At 40.5% G+C, this 26,150-nt stretch overlaps 1 protein-coding gene across 3 annotated transcripts in view; it reads right to left on the reverse strand.

Moving 5' to 3' along the window:
* Positions 1-1,028: 1,028 nt before the first annotated feature.
* The window catches only part of gbf1 (golgi brefeldin A resistant guanine nucleotide exchange factor 1), a 71,328-nt gene continuing 46,206 nt past the window's right edge, over positions 1,029-26,150 (reverse strand). For 2 of the 3 annotated variants that reach the window (XM_061040507.1, XM_061040506.1), the window contains exons 10-40: positions 25,528-25,757; positions 25,121-25,289; positions 24,691-24,902; positions 24,214-24,312; positions 23,857-24,051; positions 22,982-23,174; positions 22,712-22,843; positions 22,527-22,615; positions 22,223-22,425; positions 21,965-22,088; positions 20,473-20,598; positions 18,068-18,150; positions 16,889-17,125; positions 16,507-16,600; positions 15,517-15,693; positions 15,295-15,359; positions 15,023-15,146; positions 14,345-14,416; positions 14,075-14,169; positions 13,810-13,963; positions 12,131-12,356; positions 11,784-11,941; positions 11,254-11,503; positions 8,957-9,177; positions 6,832-6,982; positions 6,474-6,604; positions 6,161-6,262; positions 5,825-5,938; positions 5,255-5,432; positions 4,927-5,103; positions 1,029-4,073 (exon numbers count right to left, since the gene is read on the reverse strand). In XM_061040507.1, coding sequence (XP_060896490.1) covers positions 3,820-4,073; positions 4,927-5,103; positions 5,255-5,432; positions 5,825-5,938; positions 6,161-6,262; positions 6,474-6,604; positions 6,832-6,982; positions 8,957-9,177; positions 11,254-11,503; positions 11,784-11,941; positions 12,131-12,356; positions 13,810-13,963; positions 14,075-14,169; positions 14,345-14,416; positions 15,023-15,146; positions 15,295-15,359; positions 15,517-15,693; positions 16,507-16,600; positions 16,889-17,125; positions 18,068-18,150; positions 20,473-20,598; positions 21,965-22,088; positions 22,223-22,425; positions 22,527-22,615; positions 22,712-22,843; positions 22,982-23,174; positions 23,857-24,051; positions 24,214-24,312; positions 24,691-24,902; positions 25,121-25,289; positions 25,528-25,757 — 4,835 coding nt within the window. In that variant the 3' untranslated portion in view covers positions 1,029-3,819. The remainder of the gene's footprint in view (positions 4,074-4,926; positions 5,104-5,254; positions 5,433-5,824; positions 5,939-6,160; positions 6,263-6,473; positions 6,605-6,831; positions 6,983-8,956; positions 9,178-11,253; positions 11,504-11,783; positions 11,942-12,130; positions 12,357-13,809; positions 13,964-14,074; positions 14,170-14,344; positions 14,417-15,022; positions 15,147-15,294; positions 15,360-15,516; positions 15,694-16,506; positions 16,601-16,888; positions 17,126-18,067; positions 18,151-20,472; positions 20,599-21,964; positions 22,089-22,222; positions 22,426-22,526; positions 22,616-22,711; positions 22,844-22,981; positions 23,175-23,856; positions 24,052-24,213; positions 24,313-24,690; positions 24,903-25,120; positions 25,290-25,527; positions 25,758-26,150) is intronic. The other variant, XM_061040508.1, reaches the window with a different exon arrangement.

Raw genomic sequence — 26,150 nt, forward strand, 5'->3', positions numbered from 1 at the left:
TCTGCCATCACTCCTACTTCCTATTCTTGTTCACACACAATGACAGAATCGCCTGGAGGGAAAAGATTCTAACATGGCACAAACTGTCACTTGATGAACTTACTAAATAATGGGAAATACAGGTCCAAGGTCAAGGTCCTTGTGACCTTGAATCACTCCAATTCATGTGAATTACGGTAACTAGTATCAGTCAGTATCACCTGGAGGGGATTTCATGACCTTTGGTATAGTCGTTTCTTTTTTTGATGCAAGAGAAAAAAGTCCAGAAGGAGAGGAGGAGACGGGCTTAATGTCACTCTAACCTGAAGACGAATCACTGAACCCTCACAGGCTTTCATGACATCAGGTGTGCAGTGAGTGAGTGTGTGAGGGCTTGGACACACTATCATGACAACATCAGGGACTGGAACTGAAATGCACCCTCCACCAATAAGAAAAAAAGGTTTGTCTATTGTGTATTTGTATTACTACATTACAGAGTTAATATTAGAAAACTATCAAAACGATGGCTAGACAAACATGTCCCCAATGTAACCAAGTTTGCAAAGAACTCTGGGTAAGTCTCAAAGGAAAGTGTCGAAATGCATCATCAGAGTCCTCGTGCACCCAGTGATTTGACTGTTGGACATCACTAAACACTCACACTTCCCTGGAAGTCTGTGTGTCTCGAGTGTGGAGATTAGGATTTAGCCAATGAGAGGTGTTCTCTTGTATAAAGCCCGCCCTCTACGGATTGAGTGAATATTTTAAACATTAAAACACGTCCATCTTTCAGCCACAGTTTCACTGTGATCCTGTGGTTGAAAAACAATGAGTGCTGAGGAAAACTGCAACTTGATAGACATCCAACTGAGAGATGATCTCTTTTCCACTTTTTGAGGAAGCGCATTCATGAAACAGAAAAATACTCACCTTTTAAAAAATATTCTAAGAGAATCTTTACTAAAACATTTTTTGCCACAGAGGACTCCCTGAGTTAAAAAATACTTTTCAAGGTCAAATAACACGACAAAGAGCAGAATAAGCCGTTCTTTACATTATATTTATTACATAGTAAAAAGTACTTTACCTTGCATTTATATATACACATTATATTCATGTCATTTCCTGTTCGAGCAAGAATCAACTCCTGATATATATATGGAAGAGTCCCATACAACAAAAAACACACAGCTCACTGACTGTCTCATGTTGGTGGCTCTATAAGGCTGTAGTGTTACCTGACTGACACACACACACACACACACACACACGCACACGCACACACACTGTATCTACAGTATGTATATTAGACTGCGGCAGAATCATCCATCTCTGCTTTCTGAAACTCAATAAATAACATTAAACATCACTGAGATGATCTCAGGGCCACTTTGAATGGATGCTTTGCCATCTGTGCACATGTACACGTCACTCCAGGTCACATATTTGGCATTAAAACGGTGAATTAGTCTTCATCAGTTTGTCAGGTTCATGTCGTTGTACACAAGGCACAGTCAGCATGCAAGAATGTCAGCAGGTTTCTATGGAAACAAACTCTAGTAACGTAATACCTGACTGTGAAATGTAACTGTAACTAAGTATTCTAAACACCTCTGAATTCATAGCAAAGACGTATTTCTTTTTAAAACCATCTGAATATATGTGTCTTTAAAGTTGTGCCAAATCAACTTTTATAATATTTGAGCTTCTTTCTCATGTATGCGCCTTCAAATTTAGTGATGTTCATTCTAACACTTCCAGGCTTGTGGTGTAGGCGATGGGTTTCCAGATTATAAACACAAGAAGGCAAGACTTTTATTTGTGTGTGTTGCCATGGTTCACAGCCTGACTTGAGGCCAACGCTAGTTTTTATAGTGTTCAAGAGAACATTTAGGCTACTTCCTATCAACAAGAAAGGTGAAACTGCTGCCAGATGATAGGCGATGTTTTCAAAAGGTTCAGATGGAGCTATTGTTACCTCAGAGTTGGGTGGTTTAATCAATATAATGCATCACATTTTATCTTTGAATCGTATTTTGGTTTGAACATTTTGCCCAGTTGCTCTCCACACAGAAGGCTTTCTCTGAATGCTACAAACGTGATTGGTTATTTTGCCGAAAAACAAAACTAGAACACTTTTGATGCCAACACTTTTCCATTGCCTACAGACCTTATGTACATCTGGTACATCAGTACATGAGTATCCATTGAGACCCAAATATTCAAGTTTATTTGTTCTGCTGAGATTTGTGCGTGCTGTTCTCTGTACGTCCGGCGGGATAAATTGATGCATTTAAAACAAGTTCTGAAATAACACACCGTTTAAAATGAAACGCTGAAGTATTCATGCTACAGGAGGAGAGAGGGATGGTTTCAAAGTGAAAAAAAAAAAAAAAAAAAAAGCATTATGCTATAAATTCATTGATCAATTCAAACATGACATAATTATTAATTATTTAACATCAACAGTCAGGTGTTCTCTTAATCCCACTGCAGCTTCCGTAGGTTTCCTTGCGATATGATGAGCTAGAAGTTATCAGTTACATAGAGAGCGCCTCGGGCTCTGGGGATTAATCACGTGTGGACTGATGTACGCACTGATCAGCACAAACATAAAATGACATCACATATTTGTTATCATAAAGCATAAACGTCCCTATTTGGATCTCTAACTCTTCTCTGTACAGGGGGGCCGGGCTCACTCAATTATCTACATGTAGGAATGTTGTAGACGTGATGTATCCGTGGGGTGTTTGAAACAGGCTTCATGTGCACACAAATCCCTTTTGCCTTTTAGTGGAAGGGGGAACCACAAGGTGTCTGAAATCAAAGCTTTATATATCTGCGGGTGAGGGGGTTTAACGTTTTTCTGACAGTTTGACTTACACTGTTTCCTTAGTCATGGTTGATTCTATCAGGTCTGTTTTAGAACATCTGGGGCATCGGACTTTTGAATCAATAACATGCAGTATCTTATATCCACATAACCAACTTTTGTGCCCCCGCCTGTTATCTCCACATAAATGAAAACACCGGAGTGAGAAGTAGTTCAGGAGGTCAGCCTGGGCTTATCAAGTTGAAATCTAAAGGATGGTGATGGTGGTGGTGGTGGTGGTGGGGGGTTGTGCTGCCATTCAGGTGGTAAGTGTATCCTTCACGACTGAATGAGGAAACACGGGAGTGACCGTGCTAAATCCAGGTCAACCCCACTCTTCTCTATAAGGTACGTTCAGAAGTCTTAAGTATGAGATTTTAATACAATAACAAATTGACACTGGTCTTATCCTCTAAAGCCCTGCTCACTGATCTGAAGTTATTTTCTTTTTTTGTTGTTGTCTAAAATATATATATATATATATATAATGTAATGAGTCTAAAAACACTGAAACTGGAAAGTAAAACGTTCACAATGCACAAAATAATTTCTTTGCTGACTGCCACAACACTACGTTTCTCCCATAAGAGTTACAACCCCGGCTGCAGATAGAACTTTTTACTTACAGTAATAACGTTGAACTTTTCCTGGTGGGGTTTTTGTTATGCATTTTCTTAATATCTGGACATGGTGTCACACTGTCTGCAGTAAAATTAAATAAAATTAACCAAAAGGTGCACCACTGATTGCCTGTTTTTCTTTTTTACAAATCTCAAATGTGAAGTGGGATTTTTTCTTCAAATGTGGTATAACTGAGGTGTCACATCTTAATCATCTTCTCGTTCATTAATCACAGTTTTCACTAACAGCTTGTGAAGCTGAAGTCTGATGGGTCCAGTTGTTCAGAGGGGTGAAGGTCTGCCAAGAAAACAGAGTGGTGGAGGTGGTTGGGGGTATTTCTCTTACTTGACCTCATTAGACGGGCTTGTAGGTCGGGGACCTGACAGAAGCGGTACAGGGGACGTGGCCTCAATGAGGGCGGGGTTCAGAATGATTGGCAGGGACATGGGCGGGACTCCCACCTGCAGTGGAGAGGCGAGTGGCTGCAGGATGAGGGGGGACTGGCTCAGGGGTGAAGAAACTTGGGCAGGGGACGTTGTTAACGGCACCGGCATGGGGGACACTGAGGGAGGGACTGGAGACGATCGGTCTGATGCTGGAAAACAGAGATGAAAAACAACACTGAAGATTTAATCTAATTCTTTCATGAAACACCACATACAGAAAATACCATACAGAACATATACACGATCTATTAAATATACACCAGAGTGTAACATCTTTCAAATAAAGAAGTATATTACTAAATACAGAATACTTATTTATTCATTCCTCTCAGACTAGTGTGAACAGAATTTGCCCCTGTCCTTGGAGAGCAGAAATGCTCACTTCCCTTTAAATTATTTCACATTTGCTTGGTGAAAAGCATTTCCACTCAGACAAAGATCATATTTGTGAAGTCGAAAACTCCATGGACGACTGTCCCAAACTTTGGGGGAGAATTGATTGACTGACAGAAGTATGTCTGACTCCTCTACGGTAATGGGCAATATGCTCCCTTTCAGCTAGTTACTATTGGACCTTCTTCCAGGTGGCTTATTACATCAGATATCCAATCCCCGTTCCTTGTTTTCCTTCTATCCATGTACTTCAATATGTTTAACTCTGTCAGCTGAAACACAACAAATAGTGACTCCTCGTCCATCCAAAGATTTGTGGTTTTTGCTTTAGCATTTTACATGATGACTGTGTCTATTTTTCTTCCCAGTTTTCTTCTACACATTTATGCTGTTTGACTTCCGGGTCAAAGCCCAACACTGAGACTTTGGAGCATGCACAGATGCTTAGGCTAGTTTGAGGCCCATTGAGGTGTAAACATGCAAGAGTAAATCGACTCCGAACCGCATGATCTGGGTGAGTTAGTTTGAATTCATGAAATCAGAGTTAGTTTTAGTCAGACTAACAAAATCAACTTTTTCAACATAATGTAAAGGTTCTTAGAGTTTTACCGTTGGCACTGGCTGATTGGGGCTCCTGTGGGGATGCTGGCCTGCTGGGGGTCTTTGTCTCTGCAGGGGCTACTGGGACTGGAGAAGGTGGCTGTGCAGGTGGTTGTGACACCTGAGGGGATGGAGGCCGGCCTGCTGGGGTTGTAGGCTGTACAGGCTCAGCTGGAGGACTGGGTTCTAGAAACGTAATAGCAAAATAACATGAAATTGGAGCCACATCATCACATCAATCTATTCACCTCCTCTGAGCAGCTTAAGAATGAACAATGTCAGCAAAGCAGACATAGAAGTATCAATATTCCTTCACCCCTACACGTTAATCATCTACCTGGTATGACTGTCTGTTTGAAGAGCTCCTCCCTCAGGTGAGGCAGGAAGCAGACGATTCGTTCCCACGTTATTTCCCAGAGGTCTGAGTATCCCGTCCTGGAGTCAGCGCTGTGGAAGATCCCTGCAGTGTCCATCACCAGCAGCATGTTCTTCAGAGACTCTGGGATTGCCTCCAACTACACACACAAACACAAAGGAAGCACAAGAGGAGGTCAGAAGGTCGGTTAGTCCATACCAGGTTCAGACCTTAAAATACAGGAAAATGTGATCCGGCTTTTGACAACATAAAGTTCAAGCTTTGGGCAGTAATTGCTGCAATTTGATAGACCACAAAATATGTGTTACAAGGAAGGAGTTAACCACAGTTATTTTTACTGCAAACGTTTGTTCACCATATGTGGAGCTAAATAAATGTAGGAATTTACCATTCAGGCCACTCTGTATAATCAGGCTTTGATCAGCTCATGTCCTCATTTCCTGCTCCAGCAGTCAGGATCCTCACAGCATTTAACTAATGCATCAAATCAGTTATTATACTGTGTGTTAACTGCTATATGAGTATCCTCACCAGTAGGTCACTGGATCCTGCGTGCATGTACTTGTCCATGAAATCCAGAATGGTAAGCCAGAGGGCAGCAAAGGTGGGTAGAGACAGCAGAGGAGAGAGGTGCTGGAGGAAAACCTGGTCAGATGATGATGTCAAGTTAATAACAAAAAGGTGACACAAAATATTTCCCAGCACAGAGCTGCAGGATGAACATATTCAACAAAGGATATGTAAAAGCTTCATGGGTTTATATTCAACATGGAAAAACTATCAATCCAAATAGTCTGAAGGTTTGAGATGTTCTCTTAATGTTCTTTACATATTTAATGTCTGTTTTTGGTGTGTGCTGCTTTGAACCTTTGACAGGAGTGTGCAGGCTCTCATTCTGGTCTCCTCCATACCACCCACATCTGCTGGGCTGATGTTGTCTAGCAGCTTAGTCAACAGAGGGAAAAGCACCTGCAAACACACACACACACACACAAAGTTTATCTCGTAACCAGACAGGTGTTCAAATGAACACAGGTGTAACCTGAGTCCCAACAGAAGAAATGAAATATGAGGGCACAAAGATTTTTTTTAGGATTAAACAATCTGGGTCAGAATATCTGACCACATCCACACATTTCACACTGGTCTGTGTCTATCTCTTGCTGTCTGTCTTTCTCACCTTGTTGAAGCACGATTCCCACTCGGTTGCGTCAAGTGTCTGCAGATCATGGACCAGCAGCGCCCTCTGGAGGTAGGTTAGGGCCTGCATACGAACTTGTCGTCTGGCGTCACAGCACAGCCAAGCAATGCCTGGAGTGGAAAATGATATCAATAACATGACCTGCTGTGGAGATTCATACTGACCTAATTAATCTGGCCCCTGGTGAACTGACTGAAACCGACAACAAAGCTGAAAGCATATTGTACAGACATAAGGTCAGAGTGGGGTTTAAAACAGGGGGAAATAAAACATTATAAGCAACTTGCATTGGGCTGCATTAGACTGTGTATCTCCTCGATATTGTAAAGGAGTCTACCTTGCAGAAGCGGGCACCAGCAGCTGGTCCACAGGGTCTGGGAGTCGGCCTCGATCTTCTTTCCTGCAGCCTCTAGATGGCGCTGCTCCTCTGCCCAAGAGCTGTAGATGCTGGCAGCCCGGGTGTGTAGTGTGTGCATCAGGTCTAACAGCTGCATGGCCACAAACACCAACACACATGTTCATAATGCAAGTTTATAATGGAATGAGTGTCTGAATAAAACTGTAACGTGTTTCATTTACCACTAGCAACAAGCACACAGTCCCTTATATTTTTGTCTCCTTAAATCTTTCAAACAATTAGATGATGTGCTTTATATCCTGTGGGCATTAACAGCAGCTGATGAGCTGTTGACAACAACCCTGTAGCTTTATACATCTTACAGCTGTAATCAGGTGAAATTAGGTATCAGGTAAAAAGTTGATTGTGTTTAAAAGTAAGTTTTCATCTATTTTAACCAGCCATTAAAAATAATATTTTATAACATTTATTTAAAATGTTGAGACAAAAATGAAATGAAGTCTCATTTTCACCACACGGAGACACAGATAGTTTATTTAATGCTCGCAGTAGACCTGAGAATCTCCCTCAACCAGATGGAGCCATAAGAACGAGTGAAGCTTTGTCTGTATGATTGTTGAGAAAGGGAAAACAAAGGGTTCACAGCATAGATTAAAGGATTATACCAGTGTAATATTATCTTTTCCTGATGCCTTCCAATACAGGTCAATACCAGGGTGTTGCTCTCCTCTACCATTGTTTTGTTCTTTCTATTAGTAACAAAGACACCAACACTAAGGTCATGATAAAACATATTGGACATTAACTAACATGCCTTCTAACAGAGAGTGAGGTGACAGAATTGAAACCTAGAAGGTCCTTCTGGTAAATATTAATCACAAGGTAGCTACAATTTAAAAACATATCCAACTCAATGAGCACGTACACAATGAACATCATGCTGATTTTAAGGTCACATATTATGTAAAATACACTTTACAATGTTTTTCTTACACTAATATGTGTTCCTAGCCTGTCCACAAACCCCCCAATTATAAGAAAAGTCAATCTTCTCCGTCTTTTCAGAAAATGTGTACTCAAACATGCTGATTAGAGATTTTCCCTTCATGACATCACAAAGGGCAGTAACCCCTCCTCCAGGTTGGTGACACTTCCACAGCTAGGTGTTTGCTCTGCCCACTGAGTCTGACTTTTCACTGTAAACAAATGGGCATGAAGCAAGAAAGCCCGAGCCAACCTAAGCCCTTCCAGAGAGGGGGCGTGGTCAGACACAGCAGATATGTATTTAAAGCTACAGACACAGAAACAGCCTGATCTGAACAGGGCTGAAATAGAGGGGTTTATAGGCATGATGAAATACAGGATCAGAGTGAATGTATATAAAGAAACTTCACAGACATGTTTTGAGGAGCTCTGAGACTTATTTAAAATCGTTTAAAAATGTCTATAATATGAAACCTTTAAAGAAGACTGGAAGTAACTAAAAGTCAAGAACATTAACACATTACATTTTTTTTTCTAATAATTCTGAAAAGGGAACTAGAGTAATTTCTCATAGACTTCTTTATATTTGTGTTTGCAATCAGATGAGTCGCCCTCAGATGGTCATTAAAAAGATAGAGCTTTGAGGGACTTTGGCACATTGACTTTCAGACCTCATGTCTGTTTATATCACACACAGTCTATTCCTATAAGATAAATATACACTGGTATTATTCTTTAACCTTTCATCCCCACCCCAGCCAACGCCACACAGGACCATTAGGATACAGTGAGGTGGGATGTAATCTGACAGACATGACAGATGTAAGTGGAGGTTTGCTGAAACATTTTCATCGTAGTCATGCTAGGAAGTTACACCCGTCCTTAGTGTCCCTTTGAGAGCCAAAGCCATGGTTTCCTAGAAACATCTCGATGCCACAATCACCTCGTTTCAAATCACTGTTTAGGGGTACGTGATTTTATATGAACTATTTTAGTGCTTTATGGATTAAACTCAGTTACACTGAATGAAAAAATAAATGTGGGAGAAACAAGATGTTTTTAGGATGGCTGTGCTCGAATCAACAGAAGAGAGAAGGGTAAAGAGTGCCGTTGTACTTACATCCTGACTAACCTGTAATGACACCGTGTGGTAGCTGGCAGGGACACCCTCGTCCTCTTCATCGTCGCTGTGGGAGCGTGATGGACGCTGGCTGGATACCCGGCCGCCACCTCGTCTGGTGCCGCCTGCACCCTCTTTCTCCCTTCCCCCTGCCTTCCTCCTCATCCGGGACTTGGAGGAGTCGTATTTGTGGCTCTTTTTCTTGTCGTGGTTGCGATAACCTGAGGAAGCACAGCATCCAAAAATGACCCTGTTCATTTATCTTTGTCAACTTGAGGGGTTTTGACTGACCAGATATGATAACTGATTGTTTCATCGATCATACTGCCTTGCTCAAAATTTGGCAGAATTAGCAAATCCACAATTTTCTGAGTACTGCCAAAAGACATTACTGAGAGGCTATTAGGATGGCGACGGATGTCTGTGGATTCAAGAGAAACAGTTCTATTGGCACTGTGGTTTTTATTGGACTTTGGAATAGCCTCAGAAAAACTATAGACCTTTTTTATTGCTGGCTGCTGAACTCTCTTCCACAAAGCTTTAAATAGTCATTGTGAAATGTTTTCTGTAGGAACCTGAACCCTCTACTCCCCCAGCTACATATGAAACACTACGTTTTGCACACTGTGACTGATTGGCCAGCCTACAGTGCTGCTGTGCCATTGTCTTACACCTTACCAACATTCACTCACGACAGGATTACTTCTCAAACCTTTTTGTGAAGCAGGTCAAAATATAAACAATCCAAAAATAATGAGTCATGGCTTATAATAAAAATCAAACGAGTGCTGTAGTCAAGTCCACACTAACCAAGACAAACCCAAGACCTAAGTGCTCCGAGACAAGACCAAGACATTTAGGGATCGAGACCGAGTCAAGACCAAGACCATTAATTTCAATGAAAAATCATCGACTTGTGTGAAGGGGTGTGTCACTCACTGGATGTGGAAAAAGTTAGTCATGGTCTTAACTTAAAATCTGGAGTCTTCCCAGACTGAGACAAGGCCGAGTAAAAATGCTTTCCATTTCATGACGTGACCTTAAAAAAGTGGTCTCGAGACCAGCCTTAAAACCAAAACCAAGAACTACAACACTACATCTAACAATTAGAATTGACTATGTCCCATATACCAGCATGCAGCCGTTGCCCGTGCCCCTAAGCTAGGTGCTATGTGCCATTATCATGCAAAAGACTTCTTTTTTTATCTTTCAAACACCTCTGACAATGGCATATGAAGTCAGACCACAGAGGCCTAACAGTGTATTAAAAGATTTAGTATCTCATACAGATGAGCGCCATCCTCAGCCCATTACTTTGATCGACCCATCTCTTTTGTTCCGTTTGTGTAAAGCTCTGTTGACAGATTGTATCCAATAGCCTGCAGCAACAGGATCAAATGAATAGGCCATCATTAGTGCCAAAACACAAGTGCATCACTACCATTTGCAACCCTAATCCTCGTCTGTAGATCACAAACGCATCAAGGAGAGATGAATGGAAAAGGGAGAAGAGTAGGTTAGGGGGGCAGATGAGGAGAAGGATAAAGAGAATAGAGAGGAAGAGGAAGAGGGGGAAGAATGTAGGGCAGGACAGATTGAGGTGAAAACATGAAGGAGGACAAAAACAAAACCAAACTGAAGGCAGCCACAGGGTGGGACATAAAGGTAAAGAAGATGACAAAGCATTGTGTTTCAAACTAAACGTTTTTACAAACTGCTACACAACACTTTTAGTTTTTTCTAAAAGTCATTCTGAAATAAATCTCTGCCCTGGAATAATAAGAGCAAACAGCTGGAAATGTTGAAAAAAACAATGAACGAGATTGACTCATTTCTGTAATGTCATTTTTTTCCCCCTAATACATTTGTTCTGTGGTCTTATGGAAGTTAAATCAACTATCATGGACAAGTACACTCATACAGGAGTGATATAATACACTACAGTAAAGCGATAAACATGTTTGAAGTTTCAAATCAAAGCTTCTTAAATAATCTTTAGTTATAAAGCTGGGTCTTTAGATGGTAATCAGAACAATACAGATTATATAATCTTAAGAATTTTTTTTATAGAGATAGATAAAGAAACATCAAAGTAATGGAGAATTTTTGAAACTGGCAAATATGAGAAAACAAGGAGAGATGAATGGAAAAGGGAAACGATCCCACGTGACAGAAATCTTTGATCCAATCTGAATCGTTCCATTTGTGATCCATTGCACCATCGGTGCTTTCAGTATCTAGGAAATGTAGTCCTTTGAAAAACTCTACTGATATTTAAAAGCATCTCATCGTCTCACCTCCGTTGAGGCTGGCCTCCACAAACACTCGTATGGCTCGAACACACAGCTCAAAGTTGTCAGGCGTGACGTGGGCGGCATCACGGACGATGAAAGAGAGTGTTTCCACACACTTGATGAGAGACTTGGTGTCGTGCTGGCCCAGGTCCTGACCTAGAGTCAGACTGTATTGGTTTACCAGTGGGTGGTTCAGCTGAGCTTTAGAGCCCACTGTTGGGATCTTACTGGTTTCCAGGTCATCTTTGCCAACCTGGTGAAGAAGCAGAATTAGAACAGAAAACCACACATCAAGCATCCATCGAATCTTTCATTGTATATCAAATCAATAAATAAGACATTGAAGGTTCCATCTTGACATTTAAAGTGTTGTAACCTCTCACTCTGACTTTTTTCAAAGTACTGAAATCAATAATGTGAGACACTGAACACATGACTGATTTTTGAAAATGAAAAAGAAAAAGACAGCACATCTCGGTGCTCGCTGTTTTCTGTACATGTGTGAAGATGTGGGTGCGTGTGTTTGTACTGACCACGAGCCATCCACTGCTGGCTACATCCACGTCCGTAATGGAGCGAGGGATCCTGGCCTTGCTGTGATCGGTGTAGACCTCGGAGTCAGAAGTGTAGCCACGGTCTAAACCTGCTTCACTTGGATGATGAGACTGCAGCTCGCTATCTGACTGAGCGCCTAAAGAGGCACGGAGCAAAAAGAAAGAAAAAAATAATTTAAATTCTTTGACTGTTCTGTATAACAAGGGCTCATTATTCATCACTGCAGAACAGCAAGTTTACTGGAAGTTTAGTGAATATGTTCTCATCACTGTTAAATTGTTCTACCCTCAGAAACAAAGTCAAGATGCTGAGAGGAATACTGAACCTGTATCGTTGTCCGTGGTGGTGGAGGCGAGCTGAAAAGAGGCGTGAGGTTTCACTCCCGCTCCGATGCACTCCAGCAGAGAGAAGAGCGTGTACCAGTCGTCTGTACAGTGGATGTTGGCTGCGTTCGTTTTCAGCAGCTCGTGGAGGCCGAACGCCACCTCCCTGGTGACCCGGGACAAGACGTGAGGCTTCATCATCAGCAGGTGCCGCAAAGAGAGGAGAACCTGTTGGTGCATGCAGAGAGGGAGGAGATTAGGGCTGAAATCTAAGTATGGTAATCCTGCTGTTATCAATATGGATTTATAATGCTCATCCTTTGACTCTAACTCCACTTATTTTAAGCTAACTTTAATAACCGTCACCTGATCAAGAAAGAGCAGAAGAAAATGCAAAGACAGAAGAGGAAAGTTTGATCACAACCATTCTGTTAACTAAATTTTTATTATGAAGTGATGAGCCCTAATTGTTTCTTTTACATGTTGTTTTACAAAATGTTGAGATGTGAGGCAGTTATGTCTGCATTAGATGGCTCATGGCTTGAAGATGTCTTCTAACATGAGGTCAGGTCAATGTGTAATGACCCGATTGTCAGCACACGACTCACATAGTCTTTGTTTAAACACAACGAAGGAGTTTTTATTACATTAAGCGTTCCAATTAGAAAAGTCGCATGGACGTGAAACATCAACACCTCTAACATCCATGATAGTGCCGTGAGTATGACCTGTGGAAGGTTTAAAACATCAAACTGACTGCGAGGTCATCAAAGTAAGGTCCCCCCTCCTCTAGTGTCAGTGGCTCTTCAAGACTAAAAGACTGACTGCAGGATTAGCTAAGTGACCCTGGTGAAAGGTGCTTAACATGTCACAAATCTCAACAAACAAAAGCATAAACATCTGAATTATTTGTTCTCTCTCCTGTGTGCATTTGGGATAAAGGACAGTGTTTGGAAGAGAATGTATAACATTTTTCTAACTCTATGGATTGGCTCCCTCTTAATTCCTAAAAACTAAGATCCCTCAGGTCCTCTGAGGTGTCACTATTTTCTGTCTCTCTGGATCAGTGGAAGCTCAAAAGTGACAGGATTTTTTCTAAGTTGCGAGCCCCAGTCTGAGGAACAAACTGAGTGACGGGGCAGATTTAACATTAATGCCCTAAGGTCATCTCATGAAGTTGTGAATGTGATTTAGAAATACATATGACTTGATTAGTCAGCAGATACCTACTCATAGGAAACCAGAGAGCATCATGCACTGGTGATAGAATATCAAAGTCTAGCTTGCTGATGAGTAGGCGATGACGAAGAGGTTATGTTGGCCCAGAGAAGAGTTGGAAGTGTGCACCAATCAATACAAATGTATGCTCAGGAGGGCGGGGCAGTGGGATTGTAAGAGAAGCTTTTATTCAGCAACATGCCAAAATAAATGTTCTTGGGAAATAATAAGCAGTCTTAATTCACTGCATTTGTTGTGAATCAAAGATACAGATTTTAAATGTACAAAAACAAAAAGTACAAGTCACATTGCTGAAGTTTCAAACTTCTGGGACAGTCTGCTGACTTGAAATTATTATTTCCGCCCGTAATATCACACAGACTCTGCTGCAGTGTTTGTGTCCAAGTATGTCAAGATTTGTGTGTGTGTGTGTGTGTGTGTGTGTGTGTGTGTGTGTGTGTACCTGAGAGCTTATGTCCTCCCGTCTCAACAGACGGATTGCGAGTCGTAGAAGCCCTACCACAGCCCTCTCTACCAGGAAGCAGCTCTCATGTGCGTGAACACAGAGGTGACAGAGACGGTCGCGTACCGTCTGCCACACACATGACACACGGTCTCTGCACACACAAACAGAGAAGGACATGTTTGATGTGTTGAAAATGACCAAGACATCATAAAAAAAACAGTCAGTGCTGTTTAGCTATCATCGACACAATTCCCATAATTACCGATTCTCTAGAACGATACGCAGCAACATCTCCAAGCAGAAGGCAGCATCCTCTTCATCATACGTCTCTTCATCTGGGGTGACTGATATCAGAGCCTAAGGAGGAGAAACCAAGTATATATGTTAGACAACACCGCCATTATCCAAACTAGGTCCCAAACACATGAGAAAATACATCTACCAAAGCAGATAAAGTCAATACAGGACAAGACAACTATGAGATATTTTATGTAAAAGATGCCAAGAAATGTTTGTAAGAAATAACCATTACCTTCATTAACTCCTGAAGAGACTCCAGCTGCAGGAATTTACTCTCTGTGATCAGCTTTTCTGGGTCACATTGCTTAAAAGAGAGAAAACAACATTTACAAATGATGATTTATACATTATTACAGTGAAAACTGTCTGAACGTGGGAAACCACAAGGATTGTATCGGTTTACCAGAGAACATACAGAGTACTTGATCTGATATATTGAAGTCATTCTGTAAATATTTAAACAACTTCAGAAACTACCTAAAACTGATGTGTCTTAGAAATTTTGTCATTAATACAAAATGCAGAATACATGTTCTATGTGCATGAAGAACAGAAAAACAACCAGATAAGGATACTTTAAATTGAACAGTCTGTAAATTCCAGAATAATAATTTTCAAAAAAACTTCTTATTTCCGTGTTATAGAAAAGTGATAATGTGTACATCATTTGCAGTACGATAAGGATTACGTAAACGATGTATTAATAACCCTTAGATGATGGTTTTATGGTTTTTAGCCAGAAGATTTAAAAATGTTTAGGAAGTCCAAGAATTGATTAGGGAAGGACTTTTTTTTTTAATTTGTATTTTATAGAGCAAAACGTTTATTGGCTGTACTACAAACCTATTTCAAAAATAGTTATGCTTTGAAATACTTTTAAAGTATCATAAACTTGTTTTTTTTTTTTTACCTTTATACAAAGGATGGCAGCCTGCTTGGCCTCCTGGTTTTCTGTGGACGGTCCTCTGAGTCCTGACTGCTCGGCTCCACTCAACGTCAACCAGTTGACAAAACTCAGCACGGCTGACTCGCCGCTGTCATGCAACAGAGTATGAAAATGTATTTATTTTCTCTCGGCTTTTGGTCAGATTGTTTCAGTGAGCTCTAATCTCATCATCATCAGAGAGATGGTCCCTTCCTCTAGGAATAAAGACTTATAGAGCAGGTGGGATCTATGCGTACCGATTTGAAGGTGTTTCCTCTCTTTGAAGTGAAATTTTTCCATTTGGTTCCACAAAGTCCTCCACCTGTGAAAACAAGCACATTGTTTTAGCAATGGACAGCAGGTGGCAGCAAAGTATGTGAAAGACAGAATGTATCTGCAGTCTTTTTTCAAAAGCAGACATGAATCATTCAGTGACAGAATGTAAAAGAATGTTTGGAGAGTAGAAAACAAGTCCTGACCTCGACCATGGCTTTGGGGAGCAGCTCGGCTCTAAACAGTTGCAGCATTGAGTCCATGATGTTCTTCCAGCCCTCCCTCAGGATGTTTCCGTGCCGATGGGCGAGGTCAAACACGGTCTTGGCTGCTGTCTGTGCCTTACCGTTGCTGCCAAATACTGTAGGGAGGTTTTCTACGGACTGCAGGGAGAGGGGACACACCAAAAGTTAACGGACATTCTGACAGTTTCTCATACATAATCACTGATATGATTCTGACTGTTCTCATACATAATCACTGATATGATTCTGACTGTTCTCATACATAATCACTGATATGATTCTGACTGTTCTTAGAACCACATCTGTGATTATGTATGTTTAACTTGCAGGATATGATTCAGTATACATACAACATAACCTTATTGTCATTCATGTACAGAAGGTGTAAGTGTGTTTTATTAATAACCCACTGAATAAAAAAATCATGAAGCTGTTAAATAAAATAAATTAAGAGCAATACTTTTGCTTAAAGTTAGATTTCTTGTTTGTTATTTTGCCTTATTAGATAGGAATGACAGGAAAGGCCGGTTTGAACCCACGGCTGATGCGACGAGGACTTCTGCCTCTGCACATGAGGTGCGCATCATAACCGCTAGGCTATCCAGCGTCCTAAATTATGAGAAATACTTGATAAAATATTGACTTAGTGATCAATTAAGTTCAATTTAAAAGGGTTTTCCTGCCATTTAAAAACATATTTATAGTTTATTCAACAGATCCTCCTTATAGAAGTCATGCTGCTTTTGAACAACTATGTACCGCTGTGTTACTTTAACCCTTTCCTTCTTCATCTTCTTTGTAAATACCATAAATAACTCTGTGTGTCTCACACTTTTAATTGCAATGGAAACAAACAAACTGATGTATCATGGGACTTCTAAGTAAAAGTGGTTATCCTAAAGATAACATGGAACAAATTCATTCATCTGTATTTATAATGTAACCACATACCTCACTGCTCAGAGTGGTAAACTTGCAGAGGGAGATGATCAAATTGTCAAAAACATCACTGAAGCCATAGTGAGCTGCTATCATTGCACATTTCCTGCAAAGAAAAGAAAACATAAATGAATGTAGTGTATATATCTTGAAACATCTCAGCGTGTAAGAGATTGCATTCTTAAAGATTTTAGTAATGAACTTTGTGTCTACTGTTGTAGACTCTGAGGCCCTGTTCAGTGACCAATCAGCAAACTCTTTTTTAAGATTTTAAGCTTTTATGCCTTTATTTGAGAGATATTGGATGTCTGTTGTTTTGCTGTACATTTATGTACTAATTCAAAGCATCCGCCTTTACCACCACCTTAGCTGGTGAGTACTTGAAACTGTGTACCTGAAGCCAGTGATTGCCTTCTGGAGGATGGTGTCATCCATACTCTTATCAAAGACATAAGAGAGGGCAGCTATGGTGGGACCCCAGGTCATGGTGAACAGGTCATGGTCATAGCTGCCAGGTGGCTGGCGAAGGAAAACACCCTCAGATGTGGCTCCACGGTGTAGCAACACACTCCACACGTAGTTCTCCTTCACCAACCCACTCTGCTCATCTGGCATCACAATCTCATCACCCCTACAGATAAAAAAAAAAACAGAACAGATCAGCTGTAACATCAGTGTCACCACCGCTCATGTCACCTTTGAAATGAAGGCAGTGAAAAGGGCTAGAGGGTAACCTTTGTGGAATCTTATGAAAGGATTACTAACGATATGATGCCTAAGTGTTACCTGTAAAAATAAATTAACTTTTTTTCACGACTTCTTGAAGACATTTATCTTATTAATAAAAAAGGGAAAATCCTCAAACTTGAAATGCCTTAATAAAAGCAGACTTAAAAATTGGATAAGTGATAGGGTGTCAAATCTGCTGAAGTTTGAGTTTGGAAAAATCTATTGGATGAATAGATGAAGATAAAAATAATCTGTTTGCAGAGAAATGAAAACTTTAAAATCATCAGGACACACTGAGCAGTTTAGAAATAGTGTGATCATTTAATTGTCCAGCAGAGCGTGCCCTAACTCTGCAGTCTACACCACCATCAGCACTATCTGTAGTATAGGAGGCAGAGATCTACCGAGGAGCAGCCATGCTGTTCACATTTTAGAAAAGTGTTGAACATTTTTTAACAATTATTTACACAAATGGAAGTCTTCTGAGTACACTTCATCATTGAAAATGTCTATTTCATTCAATTAAAAAAAAAAAAATCAACAACATATATCTTAAAGTAATGAAAATTGATTTGTCTTCCTGTCATTCTCCAGCTCCTGCTTCTCCAGAATAAAGCTTTGGGTTTGTTAGACAGTTGGATAGAAAAAACAAAATTATCCAACAGGTGAGAAACAGTTAAAGAGCTTTTTTTTGATAGAATAGACAAATAACTTATAAAATAATAAGCAGGGCTGTCAGATATTCGTTTACGATTTTAAAGGTTATTTTTCTTTAGTTGAGTGAGAGATACTGATGTTGATGTTGTTAATGAGGATGAGGTCAATCCTACAGTATACAGCTTACTTGATAGCAACGTAGATGTCCTCCAACATGTCCTGGTCAAAGTCTTTGTTTCCATTCACTCCCTTCAGATTTTTCTTGAATTGCTGTTTAAAGAAAAAACAAAAAGGTGCAATCAGTTGTGAACAATTTAACTATTTGGTTTCCTCATAGAAACTTTATTTGAACACCATTAACATGCCAGTCAGTAGCTTAGCTTTACACACCAACTTCATTAACCGAGCATCCGACCAATAATTAAAACACACTCGTTATGTGTTACTTAATATGCTTAAATTGCAGCATTAGAGAAAGCAGGGATTAGAGCCCAGAGCCTCCTGTAAATAAACAGAGCCACACTGCGATGACTGACAGCCTCAAGGCTTGGTCTTGTGGCAGGGTTTGTTCTACTAGCAGGTTCGAAGAGGGGAAACAGGAGCTTCTCTGCAGGGACACACAGAAAATAAACACCGGCAGCAAGAGAGCCCGAGAAAGCATGAGGGTACAGGATCAGACATCTATTTGACTTACACATTCTTACGCTCACACATAAATATAGTTTATTGCTTGGCATCACAGAGTGGCTGAGGGAGCAGTAGCTGGCAACAACAAGCTTCCAAATCAACAGCTTGCTTTGTTTTATGGACATAATCCCACTGACCTCACCTGCACCTCCCTGAAAACATACATGTCGTTGTCAGATCCTTGAGAGTAGGATCTCATTTACACACTGTGATACTAGGCATAGTTGTCTCATTTCAAAAATAACCACACTGCCAACACATGCTGTGGTGAATACTACAAATTGCAAGCTGCTAAGTAACTGAAGTGCTAGGCGCCACTTTTATTAGTCCTCTCTGCACTATTGTGTTGAAGCTTCTGCCTGTTGTCTGAGCCCTGAGGTCAACGAGCTTTCTTCACTACACCGCAAGTGACCTTTGGAGAATGTATAGGGATATTTAAAACAACATAAAACAGCAGCTGTATGATGCGGCATGCTCGATCTGTTCTACAATTTATGAGTACATAAAATACAGTGAGAGAGAAAAAAAAGAAAGAACGAAAGCAAGAGCTTGCTATTGTTGTCAGTGAGAGTGGCCCACCCACAAGCTGCCCCAGAGACCCTGTTTAGTCTTCATCAGCTGTCAATCAATGGCAGAAAAAAAACAGAGACAAAGACTGCAGACACACACACACACACACAGGCACACACACACACACACCCTCGCCGCCTGTTTAGGATGAGTTCACCTCTCAGACGGACCACCACTGGCTACAGCTGTTGGCTGTGGGTTTTCTGAGCCGCCAAGCCTCACCAGTGCAAATGCTAACACTATCAGAGGAATGTAGTACATTCAGACAGACACAAATGGTGGCATATCCAAGATGCTTCAATACTCATCGGTTCTTTTTGTCCTTTCAGAATAAAATCTGAACACTTAGATTTCTTTTATCAGTTGATCATTCAATAGTTTAATCTGAGGCAGCTATTTTAGAAAAAGAAAAAAAACAGTACTGCTGCACAAAGATGCACTATTTCAGTAAACAGATGATAAAGATGAGTTAGGTCCTGCCTCTATCTCAAGCCAGAGAAAGTTATTATTAGATTATTAAAACACATTTCTTAAAGCCTATAGTTGTGTTCATTTGATGTTTCATCTACTTTGTGATTTCGGCCAAAATAACATAAATACATGATCCTATATGTTTTGTCTGAGATATTTTGTGACATAAGTTCTTGTGACGTTTTAATTTAATTAAAAAATTAAATGATTTAAAACTCTTTCTAACATTTAAGCTGCGAAAAAAGCAAAGAAAGGAGCGAGGCCAAACAATAACCCATGACTGCTTTCACATTTTACAATCCATATTCATGACTAATAATCCGTTTAGCACCTCTCCACCTCAAAAGCGTCATGATGCATACCATCAACAAGAGCCATATATACAATGTATCAACTGGTCATCATGCTGACACATATTTCATCGATAATAAGATTCCTTATGGGCTACCAACGACTGATGGCTATTGCCAACAAGCAGTGATTCCCACAGTGGCTGCCATGGATGCTAAGATGGGTGATGAAGGTTGTGTGAGGAAGAAAAAAGTATTTTTCCGGTTCTTTTGAAGTTTGAGATTTTATTTAATTCCACAAAATGACTTAGTTTATCAGGTTTCACACATTTAGGGTTTACCGGTACTTCTTGCCACAACTACGAGTTCTGTGAGTTTGTATGTGTTCTATGGTTAGATAAACTCGGCTATGACATTTTTTAGAGAGCAAAGATGAGAATTGGTCTTAAGTAAGCATGTTTGTGGTGTATTTTCACTGGCCCTCCAGGCCTGATCAATACCACACATCTTTGTGCCTTCATTCTGGTTTATGCAATGACAAAGTTTAATAGAAATGAACAGAGACACCACTAACCTCTATGGTCATGGGTATGTTCTGCTTGCGAACATTGTGGTTGTGCTGGTCAGTGTTCAGCATTATCACAGCGTAGGCCAAGGCAAATCCTGCATCGTTGGTCATGAAAGGAGAGCCGTTCACTTTCTGCAAACACACATACAGTACACAAAATGTTACATTCAGTAGTAGTGAATAATCTGAGGCTTCAAACCAACAAACACAAAACCAGGGAACTGTATTACTCTGTATTACATAAGAACAGCCTATCCTTGTTTGAATCAGAGCTCAATCTGACCTTGCATGTTCGGCTGATATTCCAGTGGCTCCCATAGAGTGGAAAACTCATTTACAGTGTCACTGACTAAAATTACTCATCAGCTCTTTCAAGGCCTCTATTTCTATGTATGAGCGCAGTCTAAGAAAAGGACATTACTAGGAATAGTTTCCACATGGCTCCTCCTGCTATTTTGAGGAGTCAAATGTCCCCTCGCTCTAGTTTGTCCTTTGTCCATCGTTGTGGATCCATGCGTGTGTCTGTTTTAACACTTATGTCATCCTACTACAATAATCTTGAGGGGCAATCATGCAACAGTGTTTTAGATTTGATTTGCTGTTTGGAGATGGGTGATATGGTGTGTAGAGCAGACAGCAGAAAGTAAATCATACATTTACAGATGTGGAACAAAGAAGGTGTTTTGTAAGCCACTAGTCAGTCAAAGTATGTGATGTTAAAGTAAGGTAAGTAAAAAGACAAGTCAGTTTTCAAGCCAACATGAGTCACATACAGCTCTTTGTGTTTTTGAGTCTTTAACAAGTAAAAAACTGAATAAGGCAGAGTTACAAAGTCAGGCTTTCTTTCATGCCTACCAACCATCAGTGATGGAAACAGGTCAGACATGGATTTGAGGAGACGTTGGTTTCAAGTTGGCAAACTCTGCTGAAGAGTGCCCAGATCTTAGATGTTAGCGTCAGCCATAAAGCCATAATCCTCATATCATCAATAGTTAATACATGAGGCTGCTGAAATTAAATGAGTGAAAGTAAATCTTATGCCATAAAAACATGAGAATATTGGCACAATATTAGGTTTGGTCATTTCATATGAAAAGTCGAAGTGAGGTCTGCAGTAATTGATCTAGAAGTAAAAGCAGGGTTTAAATCTGGAATATAAAATGGCATTTGCAGATGGTTTATCTCTTGTTAAAAAATAATCTCTTTATCCTGATTGGGTACGGGTTATTCTGCTCATGCTGCTGGTAAGATTCTAAGTAGTCAGTTTACATCCATAGTATTCAGTTTCACAACTTTTTAGTCCAAAGATGAATCTGAAAAGTTAACACTTTAGAGTCCAGTTGTAAGTTATCTTAATATGTTATCTAAGTTAGACTTCAGTCCAAAGTATAATAGTGAGGCACACAGATCAGAACTATGTATTCATCTGACAGCCTCACTGCTGGTGATACACACAATTGTGTCTTGATTTTTCAGAAGTGAAGGAGAAGTGCCTTACATGCCAGTTGTCAGTGAAGGTTTCCAGGAGTCTCTGGATGACAGGAGCCTCTCCAGGGAGTCTGAAGGCCTCCAGGTAGAGCCGCAGGGCCTCATCAATACGAAGCCCCTGGAAGGTGAATGTGCTGCAAATAACAGATTCACATTATAGCCACATCTTCATCTTTCCAGTAAGCTTAAAATCCAGGTACTAAAAAATGAAATGAAACAAAAAAAACATTTCAATGGTCAACAATTATGGGCTGGAATTTCATCATACTTTACAAAGCTGTCCAGGAGCTCCATGTTCTTGCGATCGCTGACGTACTCCCCGATCATCTTTTTGTCCAGTCGGGGGTTTTCTCTGAGCCATTGGGCCACCTGGTTGTTGTCAAGAGGGTCATTGAGGAGGCCTTTCTCCTGCAGGAACTGGATCCCCTTCTTTGGCTTCTGGTTAAACTGCTCTGTGCCTGTGATCAGCAGCTGAACACATGGAGAAAGTGAGTTGTGGTTGCACATTCTTTTAGCATTAGTTGTTGATGTTTACTTTTAAAATAAACATAAAAGCAACAAACACCTCTCACCTTTTTCTTTGTTCTAATGTCCAGCAATTCCTGGGAATCGGGTGAGCATGATGAAAAACGATGAGGCTTTTTCGGGGCTCTCTTCTCAGCTGGATGAAAACAAAAAATGTATTTTTCAGCTGACTGTCTCCATCATAATGCTTTGATGTAAAGTAAAACTTCAAAGCCGAAGCTAGAAGGCTCACCAGTTTCATTGTCTCCTTGATCCTGTCTTCCCAGTCTCATCTTCTCTGCCATCAGATGTCCACTGGTTGGTGGACACACTGCTGCAGTCTTAGATGGTGGAAGACCATTGGTGCTGCTCACTCTATTAAGATCTGCAGAGACGAGAGAAACCGGGTCGGGGTTAAAATCAAATAAATAAAATACTTACATGAATAAATAATAAGGAGGTGCTTTAGAGTGTAGTCAAAACATTCCTTAAAGTCAGTGTTTGTGTCGGTGGATGCTTTTACCATTTGAAGTGTCTGTTCCGTTTTTGGTTGAACCTTCTCCTTCTGCCAGCATGCTTTCTGACTGGTCCTGTTGAGCTGTGTTGTTGACAACCTTGGCCTGGCAGTGGGCTTCAGTGCTGTCAATGACGGTGAGCAGAGCCTCCAGTGAAAGGAGGTGTGTGGTGTAGAGCTGTCCTGACACTGGAAAAGCATTCTGTAAGGAGAGAGGGAAACCGTTTTACAAAATACTGGATTTGTTGTTTGATATAAAAACATCTTTAGAGGCGTATCCCAGATTATAAAAAAACACAGAAAGGATTTCTGCTGTGTCTATCATCACACAGATTCAGTATCTGTATCAAGGTCATATTGATCAAAGAAATCAAAAAAATACAATTAGATGAATTTTATTGATGCTATTGTGAATCTTGAAATCACCTTACATTGCCAATACACTTCCTGATTTGTGAGTATACTATAAGTGTAGAAGAAGAAGAGTTTGGTTATTATTTTGGGGTATTTTTGCCATTATCAGATTGAAATGAATTAAAACCCACAAGGACTATAGCCTGTGTACATGGGCCGCGCGTCATAACTACTAGACCATAGAAGGAAGATATCTCGGGACTGATTCATGATTTATCAAATCAGTGATAAAGAGCAGAACCTTCAGTAGACAATAGATAATGTAGAAAGTAAAAATGTGAATCCACTCATAATCAAAAATGTGATTTTATCCTTCTCAATTGTGATGGAAACCGTTAATTACTTTAAGTATAATAATGATTATTAATGAACATTCCACTGCATTTGCACAAAAAATAATTCATATATAGATTTTTTAAATACAATCTTCATCGTTAAGCTTATAGTGATCTTTTAAGGGGGCTCCTTACCTTGGACAGCAGCTTGGTGAGATCCTCAAACATATTGGAGCAGTAAAAGTCACAGTCATAGTTGATGTAGAGCTCAGTGACGAAGCTGGGGATCCTCCACAGCTGGACCAGAGCCTCCAGAGCCATCTCCTTCATCTCATAGGGCATCTTAATGTTCTCTGAGGTGATGATGTCCATCAGTTTCTTCAGGTACATCTGCCAGGGTTATGATTACAAGTCCACTTTAGTTTCACCAAATAGCTGGATTTCAAATGTGTCACTTTAGACTCTGCTTTAGGCTCATGGTCATTTGATAGAACCTAAAGATCATTTGATGCTTATCAAACAGGTAAAAGGATACACTGGTTATATTCTCACCTCGAGCTGAAACTTTAGATGTAATCTCATACTTTCAAAAAGCAAGAAGCAAACTCGTATGGAGGCAGCATACAGGTTCATACGGTCCACACTCAGCAACTTAAAAAAAAAGAATCAGAAAATAAACACTAAATTATCAATACAGAAAATCAACACTGTCCTTTTTGTTTTCTTCATGCAAGCTCACATTTTACTGTAGTTAAATGTGTTTACTACTTTCATTTTGAAGGTAAGAGTGATGGTAAAAACACTGCTACTGTGTTGTGCTATAAGAAATGATTCAGGAAAGATTCAGCGTCAACATATCTCTTACTAAAGAAAATAAAGCGAGCTTCAAAGTAGGAGAGATTTCTCATCCTCCCTGGACATTACACCGACCAAATGATTTGTCACTTTCATGGTCAAATCCAATCACACCAATATGAATTCAATGACAAACACAGAAATATGAGTATACATTTCAACATTCTTCTTTACCTGGAAGAGATGTCTGCAGAGCTCATCTTTCACCAGTCCCAGTAAAGACTGGTAATTAGCAAGGTGTCCTGATTCAAGTGCTACGGTCAGCAGCTGCAGGCCCATGTGCATCATGGCGTCAGTGTTGTGGCGGTCATGGGGGCTGGTCAGGGAGATCAGGAAGCGAAAAAGTTCCCTTAGACATGGCAGGCCATAAGGAACGATGGAAGCTCCTAGAGAGAGGTGGAGGTGAAGGAAAAACTTTATTCATTTGCAGATCTGACTTTATATGACAAGTACAGAAGATTTCCACAGTGTGTAGATAAAAGACTCAATCTCAACTTTAATTTACATATTCTTGATACTCAAAGGGAAGTGTTAGTCTTTTACTTTGTATAAAGAGTGAAAGCCAATGTACTAGCACAAGGTTTAAAACCCTCATCATCCTCACCGTCTCTTTGTGTGGACTGTGTGAATCGGACACCTCTGGGGTTGACGTAGTCCATGTCGTGGACAGACGCGCTGTCTGACTGCTCTGTGATGGAGTCTTTGTCCTCCAGAACCTCTGGGATGGACTCCACTGAGGCTGAGTGAGCTGTCTCAACCGGCCTGCCTTCAGACTGGACACAAATTGAAACATGAAACTAATCACCAGAAATTGTGAAAGCTGAAGCCGCACATTAGTCCACTAAAGAGAGATTATCATTCTGCTTGAATAAACAAGAATAAAATACACTATGGCAGCTAAAGGATGAAAAAGCTGTAGACACAAGTCATACAATGTATGTGGGTGTAATAACTGATAATGGCTAAACAGGATATTGTTGGACAGCTTGATGGCGTTCGAAACAGTCATACCTGTGCATCTGGAGAGCCCAGCTCTACTCCAGCTAGTGTAGAAGCAGCGCTAGGCGTGGTCACAGTTGAGCTACAGTTTTCTAAGTCAGACAAGTCTTCTCTGGAGGTGGCCTTGGAACAGGTGTCCAGGCCGCTGTCTGTGGTTGTAGGGCTGGAAATGGACGAAGCAGCACTGTCCGAAGCTGGCAGGCTAGAGGCGGACAAGCCTGGCTCAATAAAGGGGACGCCACCTTAAGGGGACAGAGCAGGTCATACAATGGTGTAACATGCATGATGGTAAATGGTAAACGGACAGGAGCTTGTATAGCTATTATCTAGTCTTCTGAATACTCAAAGCGCTTTCACACCTACCCATTCACACACTGATGGCAGAGGTTGCCACGTTAAGTGTCCATCAGTATTAACTAATCCATTCATACAAACTCAACACATCGGACATGTGGCTGCAGGAGCTGGGAATCAAACCCCCGACCTTCCGGGTGAAAGATGGCCGACTCTACCAACTGAGCCACAGCCGCCCCTTCGCCAGACACAAATGTACAAACTTGCAGATTTCTGGTTTTTCTATTTGCAAATTAATAAATCCTCTACCTTTTACCCTGCAGACAATAATGTGACAAATA

This window comes from Labrus mixtus, chromosome 6 (assembly GCF_963584025.1).
Source record: "Labrus mixtus chromosome 6, fLabMix1.1, whole genome shotgun sequence".
NCBI lineage: Eukaryota > Metazoa > Chordata > Actinopteri > Labriformes > Labridae > Labrus > Labrus mixtus.